The sequence below is a fragment of the Hibiscus syriacus genome, unplaced genomic scaffold, assembly GCF_006381635.1.
Source record: "Hibiscus syriacus cultivar Baekdansim isolate YM2019G1 unplaced genomic scaffold, ASM638163v2 tig00002840_pilon, whole genome shotgun sequence".
In the NCBI taxonomy this organism is placed as follows: Eukaryota; Viridiplantae; Streptophyta; class Magnoliopsida; order Malvales; family Malvaceae; genus Hibiscus; species Hibiscus syriacus.
Genome location: NW_024061947.1, coordinates 7767754 through 7787913, shown reverse-complemented (window position 1 = coordinate 7787913; position 20160 = coordinate 7767754). Strand labels below are relative to the sequence as shown.

The window sequence follows — 20160 nt, the reverse complement described above, 5'->3', positions numbered from 1 at the left end:
AGGCATTTCCTACCATGTTTTCAACTTTTAATCTCAGACACCCAAACTACATTATATTTGATCATATCTAAATTAATAGTTCGTATTAATTGTATTATGATTAGTATTATTCTTCTGTTTAATGTCATGCTTTTATAATTATATCAACATGTTTTAAATATTAAATTTGAAACGGTAGGAAAAAAAATAGAATCACAATGACATTTACATTACTAAAGTAGGAGCAAATGCAACATGATCAACAAAGCATCTACAACATCGCCTTAAATCAGATCAGATCGTTACTAAAATCCCTGCTTGGTATTTCATCAACAATTTGTTTTTCTTAAAAAAGAATTGATAAAAAAAAACAAAGGAAAAAGAAATGGGAAAAGCATTATATATACTGATGAGTATCATGATTTTCAAGTGTGCCTATGATGTCCAAATCCAGGCTATTCTTCTTCTCGTATTCAGTAGACATTGAAGGAACTATCATCCAAGTGTAGACGACGGTGAAAAGAACCCTCAGCTCCCATAAAACTTCATTTACAGGCAATGATTTACTCAGCTTCGATTTTCCTCAATGGCGGCTGTGTTTTCCTGCAAACTTCCTAATCTGTACTTTTAAAGGACCTGCTCGCCGATCAAGTCCAGACCGACCAGAAGAAAAGATATCCCTTGAAATAGTAAGAAATAGAAATGGATACCCTGTGCAGAAAGGAGGCTCCTAGCTGAAGCTGTTAGAAGGAGGAATGCAAGTGCTAGCTCCTTCCTATATATCCTATTATGCGTCTTTTTCTTAGCCTTCTGTTCTTGCTCAAGTTCGGTTTTCAATTCATCAAGATTGGGTTCTGATACCCCACGCTGATGTTTCGGTTGTTTCTCGACCAAGGACAAAAGATCACCCTCGGATGACCGACCGGATTTTTTGGTAACGACCCACTCATATGCACTGCCAAGTTGGAATAGACCGGAGATCATTGCATTGAACTTTGTCACCGACATTGTGTTCTCGAAAAGAAGGTATGGAACAATGAACGGGAAGGATTTTGGGGCTGGAAGGATGTTGAGGAATGACATTGCAGCGGGGATGTAACAGACAATCCATGCCGGAAGCTCAGCCTCAGGAACGAACATCGTCATCGGGAGAATTATGCAGAAAAGTGTGAATGAATAAAATGGTAGGATCAGTTTTCGGAGCAGAAAGAACAGAAAGATCATATTGAATTTCTTCCACACACTAATCTGCACCAATTGGAATACAGAACAAGAACAATGTTGGGAAATGGAATCACAAGAGAATTATCGAGTTTAACAAATTAGAATAAATCATTGCCACTTTAAGCAAAATGTAGCTTGAAAAAGTAATCACCTTAGCATGGATAATATCCGACAAACAGAGGCGGAACAATTGCATTGGTCCCGAATGCCATCGATGCTGTTGTTTTCTATAAGCTTCGTAAGATTCGGGAAGTTCACACTGACACTGAACAGAAAAAAAGAATAACAAGCACTAACCTCCAAGAACGTTGAATAGCTGCAAAATTCAACTATCAATAGGACTGATGAAACTATAGCAATTACCTCGACATCATTGAGGAAAATGAACTTCCATCCACAAAGATGGGCACGAACTGCGATATCCATGTCCTCAACCGTGGTTCTCTCTAACCACCCACCGGAATCCTCCAAAGCCTTAATCCTCCAAACCCCAGCTGTCCCGTTGAACCCGAAGAAATTAGTGAAAACACCATTCACTTGTTGCTCAACCTCGAAGTGAAACGACAAATTTATGTTTTGCAATCTTGTTAGCAAATTTTCATCCTTGTTAACAAAAGACCACCTTGCCTGAACCAATCCTACATCCTCATTATCCTATAAAGCAAATATAACCAAAATAAATATTGAATTAAACAAATCCAAACACATACTAAATCGAGCTTGAAATTCACAGAATTGCAATCAAAATCAAACACAGAAATACTTGGTTTAGTTACCTTAAAATGGGGTATAGTTCGCTTAAGAAAATCAGGATTCGGCTGGAAATCGGCATCGAAAATGGCAACAAATTCATAGTCTTTAACATAACTACAACTCATTGCAGACTTAAGATTACCAGCTTTGTAACCATCTCTAATCACACGATGCCGGTACACAATGTGAACACCTTGTTGTTGCCATTTATGAACCTCTTCTTTGATAAGCAACTGAGTTGTTGGATCATCGGAATCATCCAAAACTTGAATCAAAATTTTCGACTTCGGCCAGTCCAAGTTACACACTGCAGCTATCGACTGCTGGTAAACCTGCAAATCAAAGATTTAAAATTAATGGGTTTCTTTTAAAACGATCAAACAATGCGCTTTCTATGTTTGTTTTTACCTCTTTTTCATTACACATAGGGATCTGAACAAGAACCATGGGGAAGAACCCATCATCCCCAGATTCAAGATCTGCAACAGCAACTTGTTTGGGAATTGGCTTGATTTTCTTGAAGCGGATCCAAAAACAACCCAAACAGAGGATTAATCTATCCAAGCTTTGGATAATGAAGAGAATAATGCAGACATTTGCGAGAAACTGAAGAGGAGGTGCCAAATACTCGACCCGAATCAAAACCCAACGGGAGTACAAGGAATCGAAGAAATCCCTAACGCCGAGCGGCGCCGTAAAGACGTACTGCAATTGTAGCTTCGGCGCACCGAAATGCCAGCCTTTAAAGTAGGCGGCAATCTCGAAACCCAGTAACAATAACGATAACCAAAGGAACACTTTGATGCAGCTATAGAACCTGGTTTTAACAGTTGTATTTTCGTTGGCGGAACAGTTGTCGGCGTCGGCGTCGGTTCGACCGGAGGCGACTCGACGACGGACGGCGGAACCGACAGCGACCAATGTGGAAGCAATGGAGGTTAAACAACCGGCGGCGCGGTGGGCTTTTAAGAGGAGGACCCAAGTGAGTTGTTTGGCGTTTTTGCCACGCGCTTTTTCGCGAGTACCCTTCGGGGTGTTACCGACGAGGAAATCGTCTTCGGACGGAGCTTGGAGCTCCTCCATTGACCAGTTTGGGTTTTCCATTTTGACAACCACCGGAGTTCCTTTGTGGCTGCCTTTTGCCCACCACCCAAACGACGGCGCCATTGTTGGGGTTTTTTTTTCCTTACCTTAAAAAAAACTGGACTGTTGGGTTTCGATCTTGGGTGAGATCAAAAGTTGAAAATGTTACCGGAAAAATGGCTAGAAATTGAACAACATTATCAAAAACAAACGAAGAAGAAACAAACTATAAATTTAAAAAAAGGAAAAAGAGGGGTCTGGATGGATTTGAAGACAGAGAAATGAGCCACTGAGTTCAACAATACACTTCTTCTCACTCGTTCAAGTGCAAAAAGGTTAGCGTAAAAAGAAAAATAATACGATTTTGATTTTCTGAAAAAAGTTTTTTTATAAAATGAGATTTCATTTTTTTAACACATACGTTTGTCTGTGACAGTCGATTCAAATAATGGAATTGGGAAGGCAACAGTTTTCTAATATAAATAAAATAAAAGGTTAGTTATGTGCTGGGAATTTGAGACAAATACAATTTAAAACTAAATTATCTTTTTATTATTATTATTATTATTAATCTATATTATAATTTTTAATCATTTAACATTGAATGATCATAATTTTTATATTTTTAATATTTAAATTTAAAATCTTAATAAATAACAACAAACCTTTTATTATAAATAAAAGATGTTTTTTTAACATAAATTATATGGTGAGTATTGAGGATTTTTATCGTATATCAACATTACATGTAGTTTATTATTTTAGAATTATTTTTATTTAAATTTTAATGCATATAATTTAAAAAATATATTATATGTATTAACTTTTTATTAATTTAAAGTAAATATAAAATAATATTTATGCAAAATATATCATGATATCTGAAGACATCAGACTGAAATCTAAACTTCAAAGTACAACAATAATATTTTAATAATTAAAATCGTTTGATTCATTTTATTATATATATCGTTAAAATTTATTTTTGACATATGTCTAGATGTATTCTTTTCAGTTGAATGTAATTCGATTAACATCATTTTTATATGTTATATAACAACATACAAAATTCAATATATATAAATATTTAATATCTCGATTTACGGATAGAATATGATTTAAATTATATAATTTCCATATAAAAATATTTTTTGATTCTTTTTTTTTGCGTTATATTAATTAATTTTAATTATGATTATATATTATATTATAACTATAACTTTTTGATAAAAATAATTTTAGGAAATAGTTTATGGAGTTTATATTAAATTTAGAAATAAAAAATTGTAAACAAATGTAAGATTGAATGCTACAAATTATTACTTTCTATTATTTTCAAATGAAACGGAAAAATAATAATTGAATTTTTTTATAAATATATTAAACTTTATTGATTGAGATTTTATTATCAAATAAAATTATTATTGTCATATTTTAAAATTTATTGATTTAAATATATTTAACTATTCAATATTTGAGATTTAAAATTTTATGAGTCATTTGTAGATATCTTCGTTTGGTGACAACTTAATTCAAATTGAATCAAGAGTAGATTTAAATACTATTATATAAGAAAAGTTGAGTTAATTGCATGATTGATCTTAAATATTTTTTTTTATTCGTAGTCAATTTTTATTTACTTTTTTTCCTCTGTACGCTACAGTAATTAATCCCCGTTTTACAACCATAATTAGTAAAATGAAAAATGACCGTGGTTAGAATTTGGAAGCTTCCACTTGGATGGTTCCTTTTATGTTTCGACAAGATCCGTTCACGCGCCGTTTCGGAGCGTGTTTTATATCATCTTATCTTATTCAAATTACTCTACATTAATTAATTAATTAATAAATAATTGTAATATTTATTTCTCAACAAAAAATTGTAATATTTAACTTTTCGTTTTCTTAAACTTTTATACAAGGATTGTTGTACTTCCGTTAAACGTATTTTGTGTATCACTTTCGTAGCCGTATTACTGTAAGCTTTCGAAGAAGAAATCTTTTTATAAATAATCTCACAATAATACTTCTAAAGAAAGAATTTCAAAAAAGTTTAAAAAATAATAAAAGAATTCAGAAGAAGAATCTTAAATAGTTAATACATCTTGAAATTTTAATAATTTAATATAATTTTTAAAATGTCCACATGATCTACCGAGTCAAATTTATTATCAACTATAATATCTCAACATACAGATAATCATAATAATCTTATGTCATACATCAGTTTCAAAAATTATTATAAAATCTCTCGAACAAAACTAAATAGAAAGAATAAAATCACTTCATCCTCGATCATATCTTTTTTATCTTCTTACAAAAATATAATATATTAGCATTGATTAACGATTAATTTTACGTCTATTATAATTTTCTATCTAAATTGAAAAAAAAAACACTTTATAACTACCACAATTCTTTGTTCTTTTTTTTAAAAAAAAAGGAAAAAATAATCACTACAATAAATATAGGCTTTTTGCTATGGAACGATTTTAAGAGTAAATTTTAAAATAGGTTAATATTATTGCTAAAAAAATCTAGAATATTGGTATGTTGGATAGATTAAAAATCTAGAGTAAATTTTTTGGTTAATATTTTTTGAGTACTTCTACTCTAAAGTTAAAAATTAGGAAAATATTTTACGAAAAATCAGATGGTAAATTTTTTTTAAATAAAATACAAATAAACTGAGAAAATAAATTACATTGAAAAAATTAATTATAACTATCAAACGTTAAAAAATATTTTTTTATAAAAAAAAATACAACTATCAAACATCAAAAAATATTTTTTAAAAAAATCAACTATCATATACAATAAAATAAAATAAAAAATTTAAAAAATATTTTTCAACTATCATACACATAATTTTTATTTCGTTAAATACTAAATAAAGAATGCAAATATCACGCGCCATAAATAGGGTATCAGCTGTATCGAAATGACGATCAAAAAGTGTTTGACGCGTCTAAGCCACCGACAATTTTGATTCAAAGGAGAGTGGAAGTCAAGAAGGGTTATTTTGGGAAATACGAGAGGGGGAAGAGACGAGAAGAGAAACTTCAAGGAATAAATCAATGCCCCAATCACTTGTCCAAAACCCTTTACCTAAAACATTTATTCCCGGGGTGACATAATGATTTTTGCCTAATTTAATTTAAGAGAAAATAATCTCATAAATTAAAAATGCCTTATAATATAAGATTTTAACTAACTTTTTTTGGATTTGCCAAAATGACCAACTAAATCGCAATGGGATCGATAATTCGCAACGCAATCTCCGGTATCGCAAATCAGTTTCTAGATTCGCAACGCGAACTTCGACTATCGCAATGCGAACTTGGACTATCGCAATGCGAATATGTAAATCGCAATACGATAGTCAAAGTTCGCAATGCGATAGTCGAAGTTCGCATTGCGATAGTCGAAGTTCGCATTGCGATAGTCGACTATCGCATTGCGATTTACATATTTGCATTGCGATAGTCCAAGTTCGCATTGCGATAGTCGAAGTTCGCGTTGCGATTTATTCCAAATTTATTGCGATAGTCCAAAATCGAAACGACTGGTGGTATTGCATTTGTTTCTTAAGAATTTTCTCTAAAAAGATAGTATTCGCGCGGACGTGTGTCGACCCGAGACGAGACGGACGGCGGCGGCGGCGCGCGAGAGTCCCCCTTGTTCTCTATCACTCAACAAGGAAGTGGGAAAGCCAAGCCTTAAATACCATTCCCAATAGTATTTCTAATACTATGTGGGATTGAGCATTACCAACACTTGTTTCCAATACAATGTGATTATTCAGGAAACAATTCACAATCATGCACCTTAAAACAACTGAATCAACAAACAATTGCATTAGTATTATACGATTAAATATGTCATAATTAAAAGTCAATCTACAATCAATCGCGATTATTGCAATTTTAAGCAAAACATTCAAAAATAATATCACTATTTAAGGCTCAATCCCACATAGTATTGGGAACAAGTGTTGGTAATGCTCAATCTCACATAGTATTGGAAACACTATTGAGAATGGTATTTAAGGCTTGGCTTTCCCACTTCCTTGTTGAGTGATAGAGAACAAGGGGGACTCTCGTGCGTCGCCGCCGCCGCCGTCCCGTCTCGTCTCGGGTCGTGTCGTGGTCGTGGTCGTGGTCGTGGTAATACTTGTCTTCGACACGTCCGCGCGAATACTATCTTTTTAGAGAAAATTCTTAAGAAACAAATGCAATACCGTCGTTGCGATTTTGGACTATCGCAACGAACTTGGAATAAATCGCAACGCGAACTTGGACTATCGCAACGAATTTAGAATAAATCGCAATGCGAACTTCGACTATCGCAACGAACTTGGAATAAATCGCAATGCGAACTTGGACTATCGCAACGAATTTGGAATAAATCGCAACGCGAACTTTGACTATCGCAACGAACTTGGAATAAATCGCAACGCGAACTTCGACTATCGCAACGAACTTGGAATAAATCGCAACGCGAACTTGGACTATCGCAATGCGAATATGTAAATCGCAATGCGATAGTCGAAGTTCGCGTTGCGAATCTGGAAACTGATTTGCGATACCGGAGATCGCGTTGCGAATTATCGATCGCATTGCGATTTAGTTGGTCATTTTGGCAAATCCAAAAAAAGTTGGTTAAAATCGTATATTATAAGGCATTTTTGGTCACTGGGTTATTTTCTCTTAATTTAAACTTAAGGGTTTTCTTATTCTTAACTAAAATATGAAAAAATAATTTATTTTTTGTTATAAATATAATTACTTTTTGATAAAATGAAAAGTATTATTTTTATTAAAAAATTTAAATTACAATAAAAGTTTACGACTATCGTTGTAAACTAAAACACATGACAATAACATTTTTATATAATCATTAACAAAATAAACTAATTACTTAAAATCACACAAGGATTATGCAAAGAAAAAGTTAAAAGCATAATCAAATAAAATTGAATAAAAGATAGATACAATTAGATCTAGCCACATCTACAAACGAATCACAAAAAATAATTAATTTATTTAAAGACCACCAACTAATCACAAATTAGAATTGAGCAACGTGAGAAAATTATACACAAACGCAAATTGTATATTCAAATCTAATCAGAGGATCCAAACATGAAAGAGCAATATGATAACAAATGAGTGTCATCTTAATTAATCTTGGCGATGTCAAATAAAATTATAAGAAAAAAACGAAATAGCAATCAAATGGTATAAAACGTCTCAAAAAAAAACAAAGGAAATGTGCCATAAAAGTAAAAGAAAACATTTTATAAAGGTAAAATTATGAAAAATTCAAAAAAAAATACAATAAAATAAAGTAAAAATAATTAATATCAGTCGATCAACACTAAAATAAATATCGTTATCGATTATAAAAACAAAGAAATAAAAAAGACTGAAGACAACACAATAAAAAAAAGAAAAAAAATAGAGCTTTTATAAATATAATTAATTAAATCTTCATTGGTTTGAAGAAAATTAATTCTCTACATTAATGTTGATTGTGTTTACCATTATTTTATGTGTAAAGTACACAAATGGTTCATCAATTATAGGGTTCTATTTTTTAGAGTTCCCTAATTCTTAAAATTTGTAAAATAATTTATCGATTATAAGATGCTATTATGTTGAGTCATTTGACTATTAAAAGTTACAATATGGTCACTCGAATATTTATATGTCACAAACTCATCATTTTCCGTTAAACATTTGATGGTCGTCTAAGTTGAACGTTAACATACTAATTGAGATATGATAAAATCATATTTTAATGATATCTATTAGCCCCTTCATTGCTTTCAAGTACTAACTCAGTGACATAATATTTCAAGTACTAGGTCGACTACAAAATGTAAATAGAAACTTGGTCCACAAAATACAACTCAAACAGCTCTATGATCAAATTTCATCATATATAAGCGAGCATGTTAACGTCCAACTCAGACGATCGCCAATTTTTTTAAACGAAAAAAAGAGTTTGGAAACTATGAACAGTTGAGTGACAATTTTATAACTTTTAATAGTCATGGAACTCGACAAAGCAATGTATTGCAATTAATTGATCATTTTGTAACTTTTAATAGTTAAGGAACTCAACGATGCAATGTCCTATAATTAAGGAATCATTTGTATACTTTACCCTCTTTTTATTAAAATAACTAATACTAACTTTCAATAAATATGATATGTGCCACTCGTGCAGAGAGTTTAATTAATTATTTTATTTGATGTTAAGAATTTATTTAATCGGTATTAAAAGCTTAATTGAGTACAAAAGATAAAATAATTCTTTGATTAGTGTCTTAATTTTGGTTAGTCAAACTTGAGATTTCTCATTAAAAAATGTCTAACAAATCAGTTGGTGCTCGATAATCTCACATCATTGAGAAAGCGCTAAGAGTACGTTTCAATTATGAAAATTTGATTTATTTTTAAATCAAGTTAGAGGTCAAAGGTATCGAGCGATCAATTTGACAAAATAACTTGAAAGATAAATAAATACCATTAATTTCTTTTATATTTTAAAATATTTGTTTATTCTGCATTTATTTTTTAAAATAATTAATTTTAAACATGATTTTACATGGAGAAAAGTTCCTTTACAATGATAGAATTATTTTAATTAGATTTCACCCCAAACAGAGATAAAAACATGATCAAAAATATGAAAATAATTTAATTGTCTAACTTTAAAATACTGGGATAAAAACATGAAGCCTGTCGTGGCTTCATCAACTTTCGCACAATCTTCGCTCTCTACCCAGCTACCGCCCCTCCGCTACGTATAAAATGCAGCTGCCCAAATTGTTCGGTTAAATGTACGAACTAAATTATCTCAGTAGTTAAAAAGAATATTTGTTGTTTTTAAAAGTTTCGGGCTCAAACACCAACGGTTATAACGAGGGTGATTAGATATCATTATAAAATTATTGAGAGTATTTAAAACATATATTATTTAAATTATTTGATTAAATGGATTGCTGACAGAGAATGTAAGATCAAAAGAACAACTGGATGATATAATGACCAAGGCACAAGTATTTAATTTTTAAGTTGGGACTAAAAGATATTTTAATTATCAATTTGAGGTGGGATGTCGAAAAGAGTTAATTATTACTCAGTTAAAAGGGACACTTAATATGTTAGTTGAAAGTTAGTAGCATGCAATGATAGTTGTATGTATTGCATGTAAGAATGAATATTACAGGAAATTAAGAATGGATTTCTTCTTGTTTTAACAGGGACATATAAAGAAGGCATGTAAAATATTTACAACCCAATTGCAACATTTGTACTTGGTCTCTGTTGATGGATGAGCAATGATTTTAGCTTTTTCTAGGACCAACTTGGTGGTATGTTTCTCTGAAACAGAACATAAGCTTCATTGTTTTTTTTTAATAAATAATAATTTTCTTATTTTACTAGAAAAACGAACTCAATTAATATTATTTGAAAAAATGTCCCCCAAATAATCCACATAACGTTCTGCAAAAAGTGTTTAAAGATCTCACGTTCTTCAGAAAGCGAGTTCCATTGATTTCTCAAGTCCAAGTTCTTTCACGTCAATGAATCTTTTTTGCAGGAAGCGAAGTCTTTAAACACTTTTTGCATAACGCGATATTTTTAGACGCGTGGCCAAAGATGGGATCACCACAATCAAAGTATAATATTTGGGACCGACATGGGTTGGTTCAAGTGTAAATAATTTGATATCACTTAACCAAGATCTCGAGTTCGAATCTTTATGTATATGAAAAATCCTTGCAGGGAGACTTACACACACCATAGTTAGATATGCGTCGCTGGTCAATCCGGATTAATGAAGACAAAGCCTTGAAACTAGGGATGACAATGGGTATTTCTCGGCCAAACGTGTCCGTGTAATATATAACCAACATTTTTAAAGCATTATTGGTACAAATTAATATCACCAATTATTCACCTAGCTATTCACCAATTAATTCCAATTAATTTTCGGCTTTTGCAGCAATTGTTTAAAAAAATTTCATGCATGCATGCTTCACCGCATTCACGTTGCTGCATTTCTGGTTTAGTTGCTACTGCCATTCTGGTTTACCATACGACAAGGGAGCAGAGGATGGGAAATCACGGGCCAACCTTGGATTGCTTGGCGACCTATCTCTAAGGGCTGCATGAAGCGCTCGGACGACATGGAGACCAATCCTCTTACTAGCAAATAATTGATCAAATGCAATATGCAAAGAATTTTTCTTTTTCAAAGCATTATGTGGGCAAATTAGACGTTTCTCCTATATTACAATTCCTCGTGTTCGTGATACATGCACCAGAGTCCATCACAATGACAATACATATTTCTTTGGGCTAATGTTTTTACTCGAACCTATTAGAAAAATAAAGTCTAAAAAATTTAAAACTTATCTATTTGGTAAGCATAATGTGAATGAATCATTAAAAGGTTCTAACGTTTCTCCCTTTCATGTTTCATATTCAAGGTTGAATCTTTTTGAAAAGAGGGAGGATGATACATGCATCACAAGGCTCAAGATACACTCATTTTAGTGAATACAACACATGCAAATGTCTTTCATATACAAGATTAATACGATAATTTATAAATATTACTAATTTTCAATATTTTTATTGATTATTTGTAATATATATAATTTAATATACAATGATACATTATCTTTTAGGATTAAATTTACTATTTTATTAGGAAATAAGATAGAGTTGATGCCAGCAGATTCCAACGTCCACAAGCCACATTGTCACCACCATTCAAACCATTGTGCTATTCCGATCAAAACCCAACAGTTCGGCGATGACGATGATGGCCAGTGACCGTTTTGGTTAAGAAATTGAAATTGAGAATTAGGGATTTGGATATTAGGGATTTAGATTTAGGAATTTTGGGACGGTAAGGACGACGATTAATCAATGGGTGGGTTGTAACGGGTGGGTGACCGTTCGGTGATGACGATAGTGGTCGAAGATGGTCGGCGACAGATGGTAATGGGGGTTGAAATGAGAGATTTTAGTCTTTTAGGTTTTTTTATAATTTAAATAAAAAGTTGGGTTTTTTTTATAAATAAATAATTTTTTTATATTTTTTAAATTAAAAATAATATTTTTATTAATAAAATTTTTAAAAAATATACGATAAACACCTAAAAATATAACTGAGAAAACCTTAGACACTTTTTCTAGCGAAAAAATCTTTAGGCGCTAAAATATTTTTCGAGTCATAGTTTGGACACTTTTTTGTATTAAGCCTAAATTATATTATAAATAATCAATAAAATATTGAAAATTCGTAATATTTATAAATTATCGCATTAATCTCGTACATGAATTTTTGCATACTCTGTTTTCACTAAAATGAGTGTATCTTGACTTTCTAGTATCATATTAATGCGATTTAAGACTTGTTGGAAAACTAAGAGACAACCGGTCGTAACTCCAGAATACAAGTCGACCAAATAACATCAGAATCACATTCAAAAAGCAGTCACAAGTCTGTTGCTTTACTGTTCTTCTTTTCAAAGTCTTGGTCGCATGGATCAATTGAAAGCGTTAGTACATCTTCCTTTGATGCGAGTCTTGTCAGTGACAGATCTTGGTGGTATAGTTTGAGGGGGCCTAATCAAAATTTTTAAAATTTTTGGAGGTCTAATCAAAATTTTGAGGGACCTAGTGAGATTTTTTTTTAAAAAATGCGAGAGTCTAATTGAAATTGTCAAAAATTTTGGGAAGCTTAATAATTTTTTTTAACAATTTTGAAGGGGATTAATTAAAAATATTCAAAAAATTAATACTTCATGAGAATTTCTAAAATTTTCAAGGAGGGTAATTAAAATTTCAAAAATATTTTAAGGGTATAAAGCAAAATTTCCAAAACTTTGGAGGTGCCAAGGCTCCCTCTAGCCGCCCTGAGTCTTGTGACGCATGTATCATCCTAACTCTTTTAAAAAAGATTCGACCTCGAATCTGAAATGCCAAAGAGAGAAATGTTAAAACTTTTTAATGATTTTTTCACATTATGCTTACTAAATAAATATGTTTTAAAACTTTGAGATTTTTTTTCTTCTAATAAATTCGAATAGAAACATTAACTCAAAGAAACATGTGTGGTCATTGTGAGGACTTTGGTTAATGTATCAGTTCGTCCCAATGCTTCCAAAAACCAAATTAAGAACAGCCAACTAAGCTCAGGAAGCTACTTGAATAAATCAATTTTAAAAACAAACAACGATAATAACACCGCCACGCCTTTGTGTACGCTAAAGTTCTACATGATGACTGCCGATTCAAAATACCTTATTTACTAGCTGTCACGGAAGATTGGCTAGCACAAGTAGACGATTTTTGTGGTTGTAATAAGTAGTACTCTTATGTGTGAACTTCCCAGTACTTGATCGGATATTGATTAGTCTATGTTACATGGTATTGTCGGATTTGGATATTCTTCGATACGAATATGTTCAATATTTTGACTAATTTTTTCATATAGTTGGAGGATCCTTGGACATTTCTCCATGTCTAAACATGTTGGACATTATTATTCTAAGAAAAAAGGAAGAATTAAGAGTCGTATTGAAATTAGCCAACAAATATTAGCCCCTTACAGATTTAATATCAGCCAAGTTATACTCTGCATGTATTCTCCATGCCTGTTCTTTGTTCTGATTTCCACTTTTTGTAGATTAAATCCTAAGTGGAGGAAGAAGGAAGTATATTAATCTCATAGCTCTAGTATATAATATAGAGGTCAAATCTTTGTTTAATATTCTCTATGACCGGTTCATGTCCGCTCGTAGATTACATTCTAAGCGAACGAAGAAGGAAACGCCTTAACCAGTACCACATAGCTCTATGTTTAATATAGAGGCCAAATCATTATTTAACCCAAAGTTATTTCAACTGTAAATTGTTCATGTGGTACAACATGCAGGATGGACTCCGAGTGCATGTGATTGAAAGGGACTTGACTGAGCCTGACCGTATAGTTGGGGAATTCCTACAACCAGGAGGCTATCTCAAGTTGATGGAATTGGGACTTGAAAGTATGTGTTGGATAATATATATATCTTATTTATTGATTGTTCTTGATTCTGTACACTAATGGAACTTTTTGGTTTCCCCGATAGAACTTGGGAATGTATTCTATGAGCCTTCTGCATTTTTGTGAATGCAGATCGCGTGGAGGAGATTGATGCTCAGCAGGTATTTGGTTATGCTCTTTTCAAGATTGGAAACATACCCCACTTTCTTACCCCTTAGAAGAGTTCCACCCAGATGTTTCCGGTAGGGGCTTCCACAATGGACGTTTCATTCAGAGGATGCGGGGGAAATCAGCTTCCCTTCCCAAGTATATCTTCCCTCTTTTTTTTTTTTTATTAGTATAGGGTTATTATAAGATAGTATTTGTTAGAAAGACTCTCAACCATTTGACAATAAACTCTCAACCATTTGACAATAAACGCTCAAACACTCCTGCAGATGTCGTGTTCGAACCCGAGACCTCTAAGGATAATAACCATTTCTTAACCACTGAGGTTGCTTGGTAAAATATTCAACTGCCTAATGTAGCATTGTGATAAAATTAAAAGTTTGAGCCTTCCTAAGTATATATTTTCCCCTTTTTAGATATTCATTGCTCCAACTTTTGCTTTTCAGTGACAAATATTGATGAAAATATTCAACTGCGTAATGTAGCATTGTGGTAAGAAATAGTAATTCCTTAAGGTATTTATGCCTTTTTCTCCCCCATTGGTTTACCAGTGTACATTTAGAGCAAGGGACAGTTACCTCCCTACTTGAAGAAAAAGGGATAATCAGAGAAGTACAAAACTAAAGATGGTCGAGAATTGACTGCATTTGCACCTCTGACCATTGTATGTGATGGCTGTTTTTCAAACTTGCGTCGCTCCCTTTGCAACCCTAAGGTGATCTCATACGTCAACTTTGTTCCACTCATATTTCTCTTCTTATTCCTTTTTTTTTTTAATATGGCCTCAATTACACTCTGAAGGTAGATGTACCTTCTTATTTTGTGGGATTGGTCCTGGAGAATTGTCATCTTCCATACTCAAATTATGGGCATGTTATAGTAGCAGATCCTTCCCCCATTGTGTTCTATCCGATCAGCGGCACGGAGGTTCGCTGTCTGGTCGATGTACCTGGGCAGAGGGTTCCTTCTATTGAAAGTGGTGAGATGGCTATCTATCTAAAGACTGTGGTGGCTCCCCAGGTATTTAACTTCAATTCGGTCTGCACATTTAAGCTCCTTGTAGCTTTATTCGTTTTAGCTTTTCTTTTGCTCGTGATATCTGAATTTATGTTTAAGGATATCTTGGATTGCCAATGTTCTGCATATCTAACAGGTTCCCCCAGAATTCTATGATTCATTTGTAGCGGCCGTCGACAAGGGAAATATTAGGACAATGCTAAACAGGAGCATGCCCGCTTCTCCTCATCCCAAATCCGGAGCACTATTGATGGGAGATGCATTCAACATGAGGCATCCATTAACCGGTGGAGGAATGACTGTCGCTTTATCCGATATTGTTGTCCTCCGTAATCTACTAAGGCCTATACATGACCTCAATGATGCACCTACCCTCTGCAAATATCTTGAATTCAAGTGAAACTGATTCGACTGTCATGTTTTGCAGCCTGTGGCATCGACCATCAACACCTTAGCAGGCGCATTGTACAGGGTATTCTGTGCTTCCCCTGATCAAGCGAGGAAGGAAATGCGACAAGCTTGCTTCGATTATCTAAGCCTCGGTGGTGTGTTCTCGACCGGACCTATCTCCTTGCTGTCTGGTTTGAACCCCCGCCCCTTGAGCCTGGTTCTACATTTTTTCGCGGTGGCAATATACGGTGTTGGTCGTTTACTACTGCCATTCCCTTCGCCTAAGCGAATCTGGATCGGAGCTAGATTGATCTCGGTGCCGATCCCCATCCAAATTATCCCATTTTCTTTAATTTCATCTTTTGGCATTGCAGAGTATTATTTTTATTTACTCGGATGTCGTATGGTATGTTACAGGGAGAGTCGGGAATCATCTTCCCCATTATCAAAGCAGGAGCTAGGCAGATGTTTTTCCCAGCCATGGTTCCTGCATATTATAGAGCTCCTCCACTTGTAAAGTGAGGCAAGAAAAATATATTCATATAATAATCTATATAGAGAACAAGATAGTTAACATTTTGACAAATTTACAATCCAAACCAATAGATTATTTATCTTGTATATCCATTAATCCTATGTCCTTTAGAAGTATCAATAACAATGAAACTAAAAATATAATTATAATATCATGAATCTTAAAGGAAACATCGGATATATATGTTTGTAATTGTGATAATACTACTTGTGGTGTGTTAGGCATTGAATGACCTAATTTATAATTTATATTAAATTATAATTTAATATTAAATATTTAATTATTTTTTAAAAATATTTAATTATATTTTCATTTAATTTAAGGCATGATATTAAATTTAGACCCTACTATTTGTTACAATAGTCATTTTTTACTTTTCTTTTTTTAAATATTTGGACCCTTAACATTTTATTTTTTAAATAATTAAACATAAAAATGATTGTTAATAAAATATAAAAATAATTATTAATTAAATGTAAACAACATTTAATAATTAAAATTATAATATAGATAAAACTATATTAATAGTAAATTAATTTTTTTAAATGAATTATCATATAGTTATATACCAATTGAAATATAGATTTAATATTATACTCTCTCTGTCCTATTAAATTTGTCCCTTTTGAGTTTTAAAATTGTTCCTTTGAAAAAATTAACAACTTTTACTAATTATATTATCTTTTTTACTTTTTTTAATTTCCTAATAAAATAAATTTTAACTTTTACAAAATAGAATTTTCATTTTTATATTTTATAACACATCTCTTACACACAAAAATTCTTCTAAAACTACGTCAGAAGTCAACAATGGACATCAAAATGGGACGCAAGGAGTAACTAATATAAATTAGTTTGATATTTTTTTATTGTTTTTTCGGTTTTCAAGGTTTTGCCTTAATTAATCTGGATCGACTCGAGTCGTACACTTGACTTTGGTATATTAGTCTCCTAATATAGAATTTCTGCATACACGAAGACTTGAACTCGAGATCTTTTTAAGTAATATCAAGTTGTTTATCACTTAAACCAACCCATTGATAATTAATTTGATATTTTCAATCAAATATAAAAATAGAAAAAACATTAATAAATTAAAAATATTGAATTATATTCTAATAACAATAATATCAAAGAGAGAGAATGGATTTTTAATATTTTTTTATACGGTCATGCGTTTGATCCTTTATGCTAAGAATCAGCTTTCTAAGTTAACAAATAAGATTAAAAGGTAATCATGTCGGCCATGGGTATTTTGCCGGAATAATGCATATGGGGAGGTTTAATTCTCCAAATAATGCACTTTAATTATTATTTCCCAAAATGGGGTGATTGCTATAGGAAATATGGAAAGCTCGGCGTCTTCAGGCTGTCGTCGTCTTCAACTTGGATATCCCGGCGTTTTTAGGGTTAATTTTTACATGCCAAGATGGATCTCTCGGCGTCTTCACCTGTCGTCTGATGGGAATGCTCGGCGTCTTCAAGCAATTGGACTGCGAGATCTCTCGGCGTCTTCTGCATGCTACAAGGAATGCCAATGTGGATCTCTCGGCGTCTTCACCTGTCGTCTGGCGGGAATCTCTGCATTACTCTCTGAATCGTGCATGCATTATGGGGGCCTGAACGTCTTCATCTCTGCATGCATGCAGAGTTGATTTAACAGTTCAATACAATAATAATAGGAGTGCTCGGCGTCTTTAGTTAATAAGGTTACAGGGGTGTTCGATTTCCCGGCGTCTTAAGATATACATGGAGAATATTTGGTTGCAGGTGGTCGTGAAATCTCGGCGTCTTCTTCTTCCGAGATTCGTTCTGCATGCATCTGTATTCTTTGTGGCCGAAGCGTGAGATTCGTCTGAAGCGTGAGATTCGTCTGAAGCGTGAGACTAATAATTTACTCGAAGTCTTCAATTACTTGTTATAAAATAGAGGTGGGTATTGTATTTCATTGCATGCAGTTGGTTTTAACTTACAGAAGCAAGTGAGGGAATTTTTTTTTGCATTAGATTCAATTGAAGCTGCTGCTTGAAGTGATATTGGAGATTTTTGTTGGTTCGGTAATTTTTCGAGCTTTGGTTTAACGTCGTTCAAAAACACGTAAGTTCTTTCTCGTTTCCCATGCGAACTCTGTTTTTTTCGTGTTGAAAGAATGCTCATATATGTTAGGAGAATGATACATTTAAATTTTGTCCATGAGACCATAGTAATGTAATTTAGAGTACTAATGATAATTTAAAATTAGAAAATGTAAGTTTGATGATTAGGTATACAGAAAATTTAAGTTTGAGTATTATTGTTAATTTAAATTTTCGTGTAATTTTTAGTTGTATTTTTATATAATAATTATTAGAATTTTTATTTTGATTTAGTGGGAAAAAAATTCCCATTATGTAATCCTGATATTTTTACCGTAATAATAATGTATTTAAGTATTATTTTTATAAAACAATTGTTAACATAATTTATATTTATTATTTATAGTTTTGTAAATAATTAATTTTCATTACATTATTAATGTAATTTATTCTGAATATCTATATTTTTACGTGTAGAGAAAATGAGCAACAAATTTTTCACGATTGTCCATTACAATGGACATATGATGGAAAATGAGGTCGGAGTTATTTTTCAGTCTGAAACACCTATAAATATGATGTTTAAAAGGGACATCACATTTGCAGAGATCAAGGAGAGGATAGAAAGAAAATACGTGCTAAAGTTGATGGTTTGAGGTACAGATTTATGGTATGTCCCAATCCGGTCAGGTATGCTGCAGTACCACTTGAAGAAGACGATGATATTATAACTATGGTTGAATTACATGACTCAACAAATATTCCAATTATTGAGTTATTTGTTGAGTTGTGTAATATATCTAATGTGCCTGGGTCATCAATAAATGCGGTTGAAACTTCATCTCAAATGGGTTTCGAGAGTCATTTCGATAACCCAACATAGGTCGATGAACAGCTTTGTGGCGATGTTGGAAAGCGCAAATGAAGTTGGTGGAACATCTGGAGCCGCAGAGTATGATGCTGAAAACCGCTGGGAAGAAATACTTGAAGATTCCAGTGAAGATGAAGAAATTGAGGAACCTCTTTTGGCTGAGGATGATGCCATGTTCCATGGTGATGAAGCTGATATCAATATTGATGAATATTCGACATCGTATCAACCTACCCCTCACATGCAGGAGATTGATTATGAAGCAATGAGGGCACCTAAATTCCCGGAGATGCCACATTTAACTTCAGGCTATATGATTGAATTGTCCGATAACTCTGGTGAATTAGCAGTTGGGAAGCAATACAGAGGAAAAAAAGAAGCTACACTAGCGATTAAAGAGTATTGCATAAGAGGCCATGTAGATTGCAAGACTGCAGAGTCCAACCAGAAAACTTTGTACGCAAAGTGTGTTAAATATGGGCCCGAGTGTAAATGGTTGATCAGAGTGTCCAAAATGCAGAGGCAAGATGCTTGGGTCATCACAAGGTACAATGGTCCACACATGTTTGCAAAACTCTATCGAACAAGACCACCGACTACTGGACTCCGATGTAATTTGTCAATATGTGAAGGTTTTGGTTGAACAAAATCCAAGGATCCCTTGCTCGGTGTTAGCTGCATCTATTCGAGACCAGTTCGGATACAATGTAAAATACAAACCCGTGTGGCATGCGAAGGAGAAGGCAAGGAGGTTGATATATGGCGATTGGGATACATCATACAATGAGTTACCTGATTTGTTACGAGCTATAAAACAATTCATACCTGGAACCATCGTGAAGTCTCAGACCATGCCTGCATACGACCGAGAAGATCAACTTGTTCAAGGGAAGAGAATATTCCATAGACTCTTTTGGGCATTCAAGTCTTGCATAGAAGGTTTTCCATTTTGCAAACGTATGGTCCAAATAGATGGTACGTGGTTATACG

General features: G+C 33.0%; 1 protein-coding gene and 1 pseudogene across 1 annotated transcript; one reads left to right on the top strand and one right to left on the bottom strand.

The window, feature by feature from the left end:
• Positions 1 to 316: 316 nt before the first annotated feature.
• LOC120156345 (probable xyloglucan glycosyltransferase 12) lies at positions 317 to 3289 on the bottom strand. The gene is made up of 5 exons (XM_039167670.1): positions 2365 to 3289; positions 1980 to 2288; positions 1567 to 1857; positions 1355 to 1468; positions 317 to 1227 (listed from the first exon to the last, which is right to left on the bottom strand). The coding sequence occupies exons 1-5, from the start codon at positions 3121 to 3123 to the stop codon at positions 607 to 609; spliced, it is 2094 nt and encodes a 697-aa protein (XP_039023601.1). The 5' UTR covers positions 3124 to 3289; the 3' UTR covers positions 317 to 606.
• An 11082-nt stretch (positions 3290 to 14371) lies between these two features.
• On the top strand, positions 14372 to 16211 carry LOC120152331 (annotated as a pseudogene).
• Positions 16212 to 20160: the final 3949 nt, after the last annotated feature.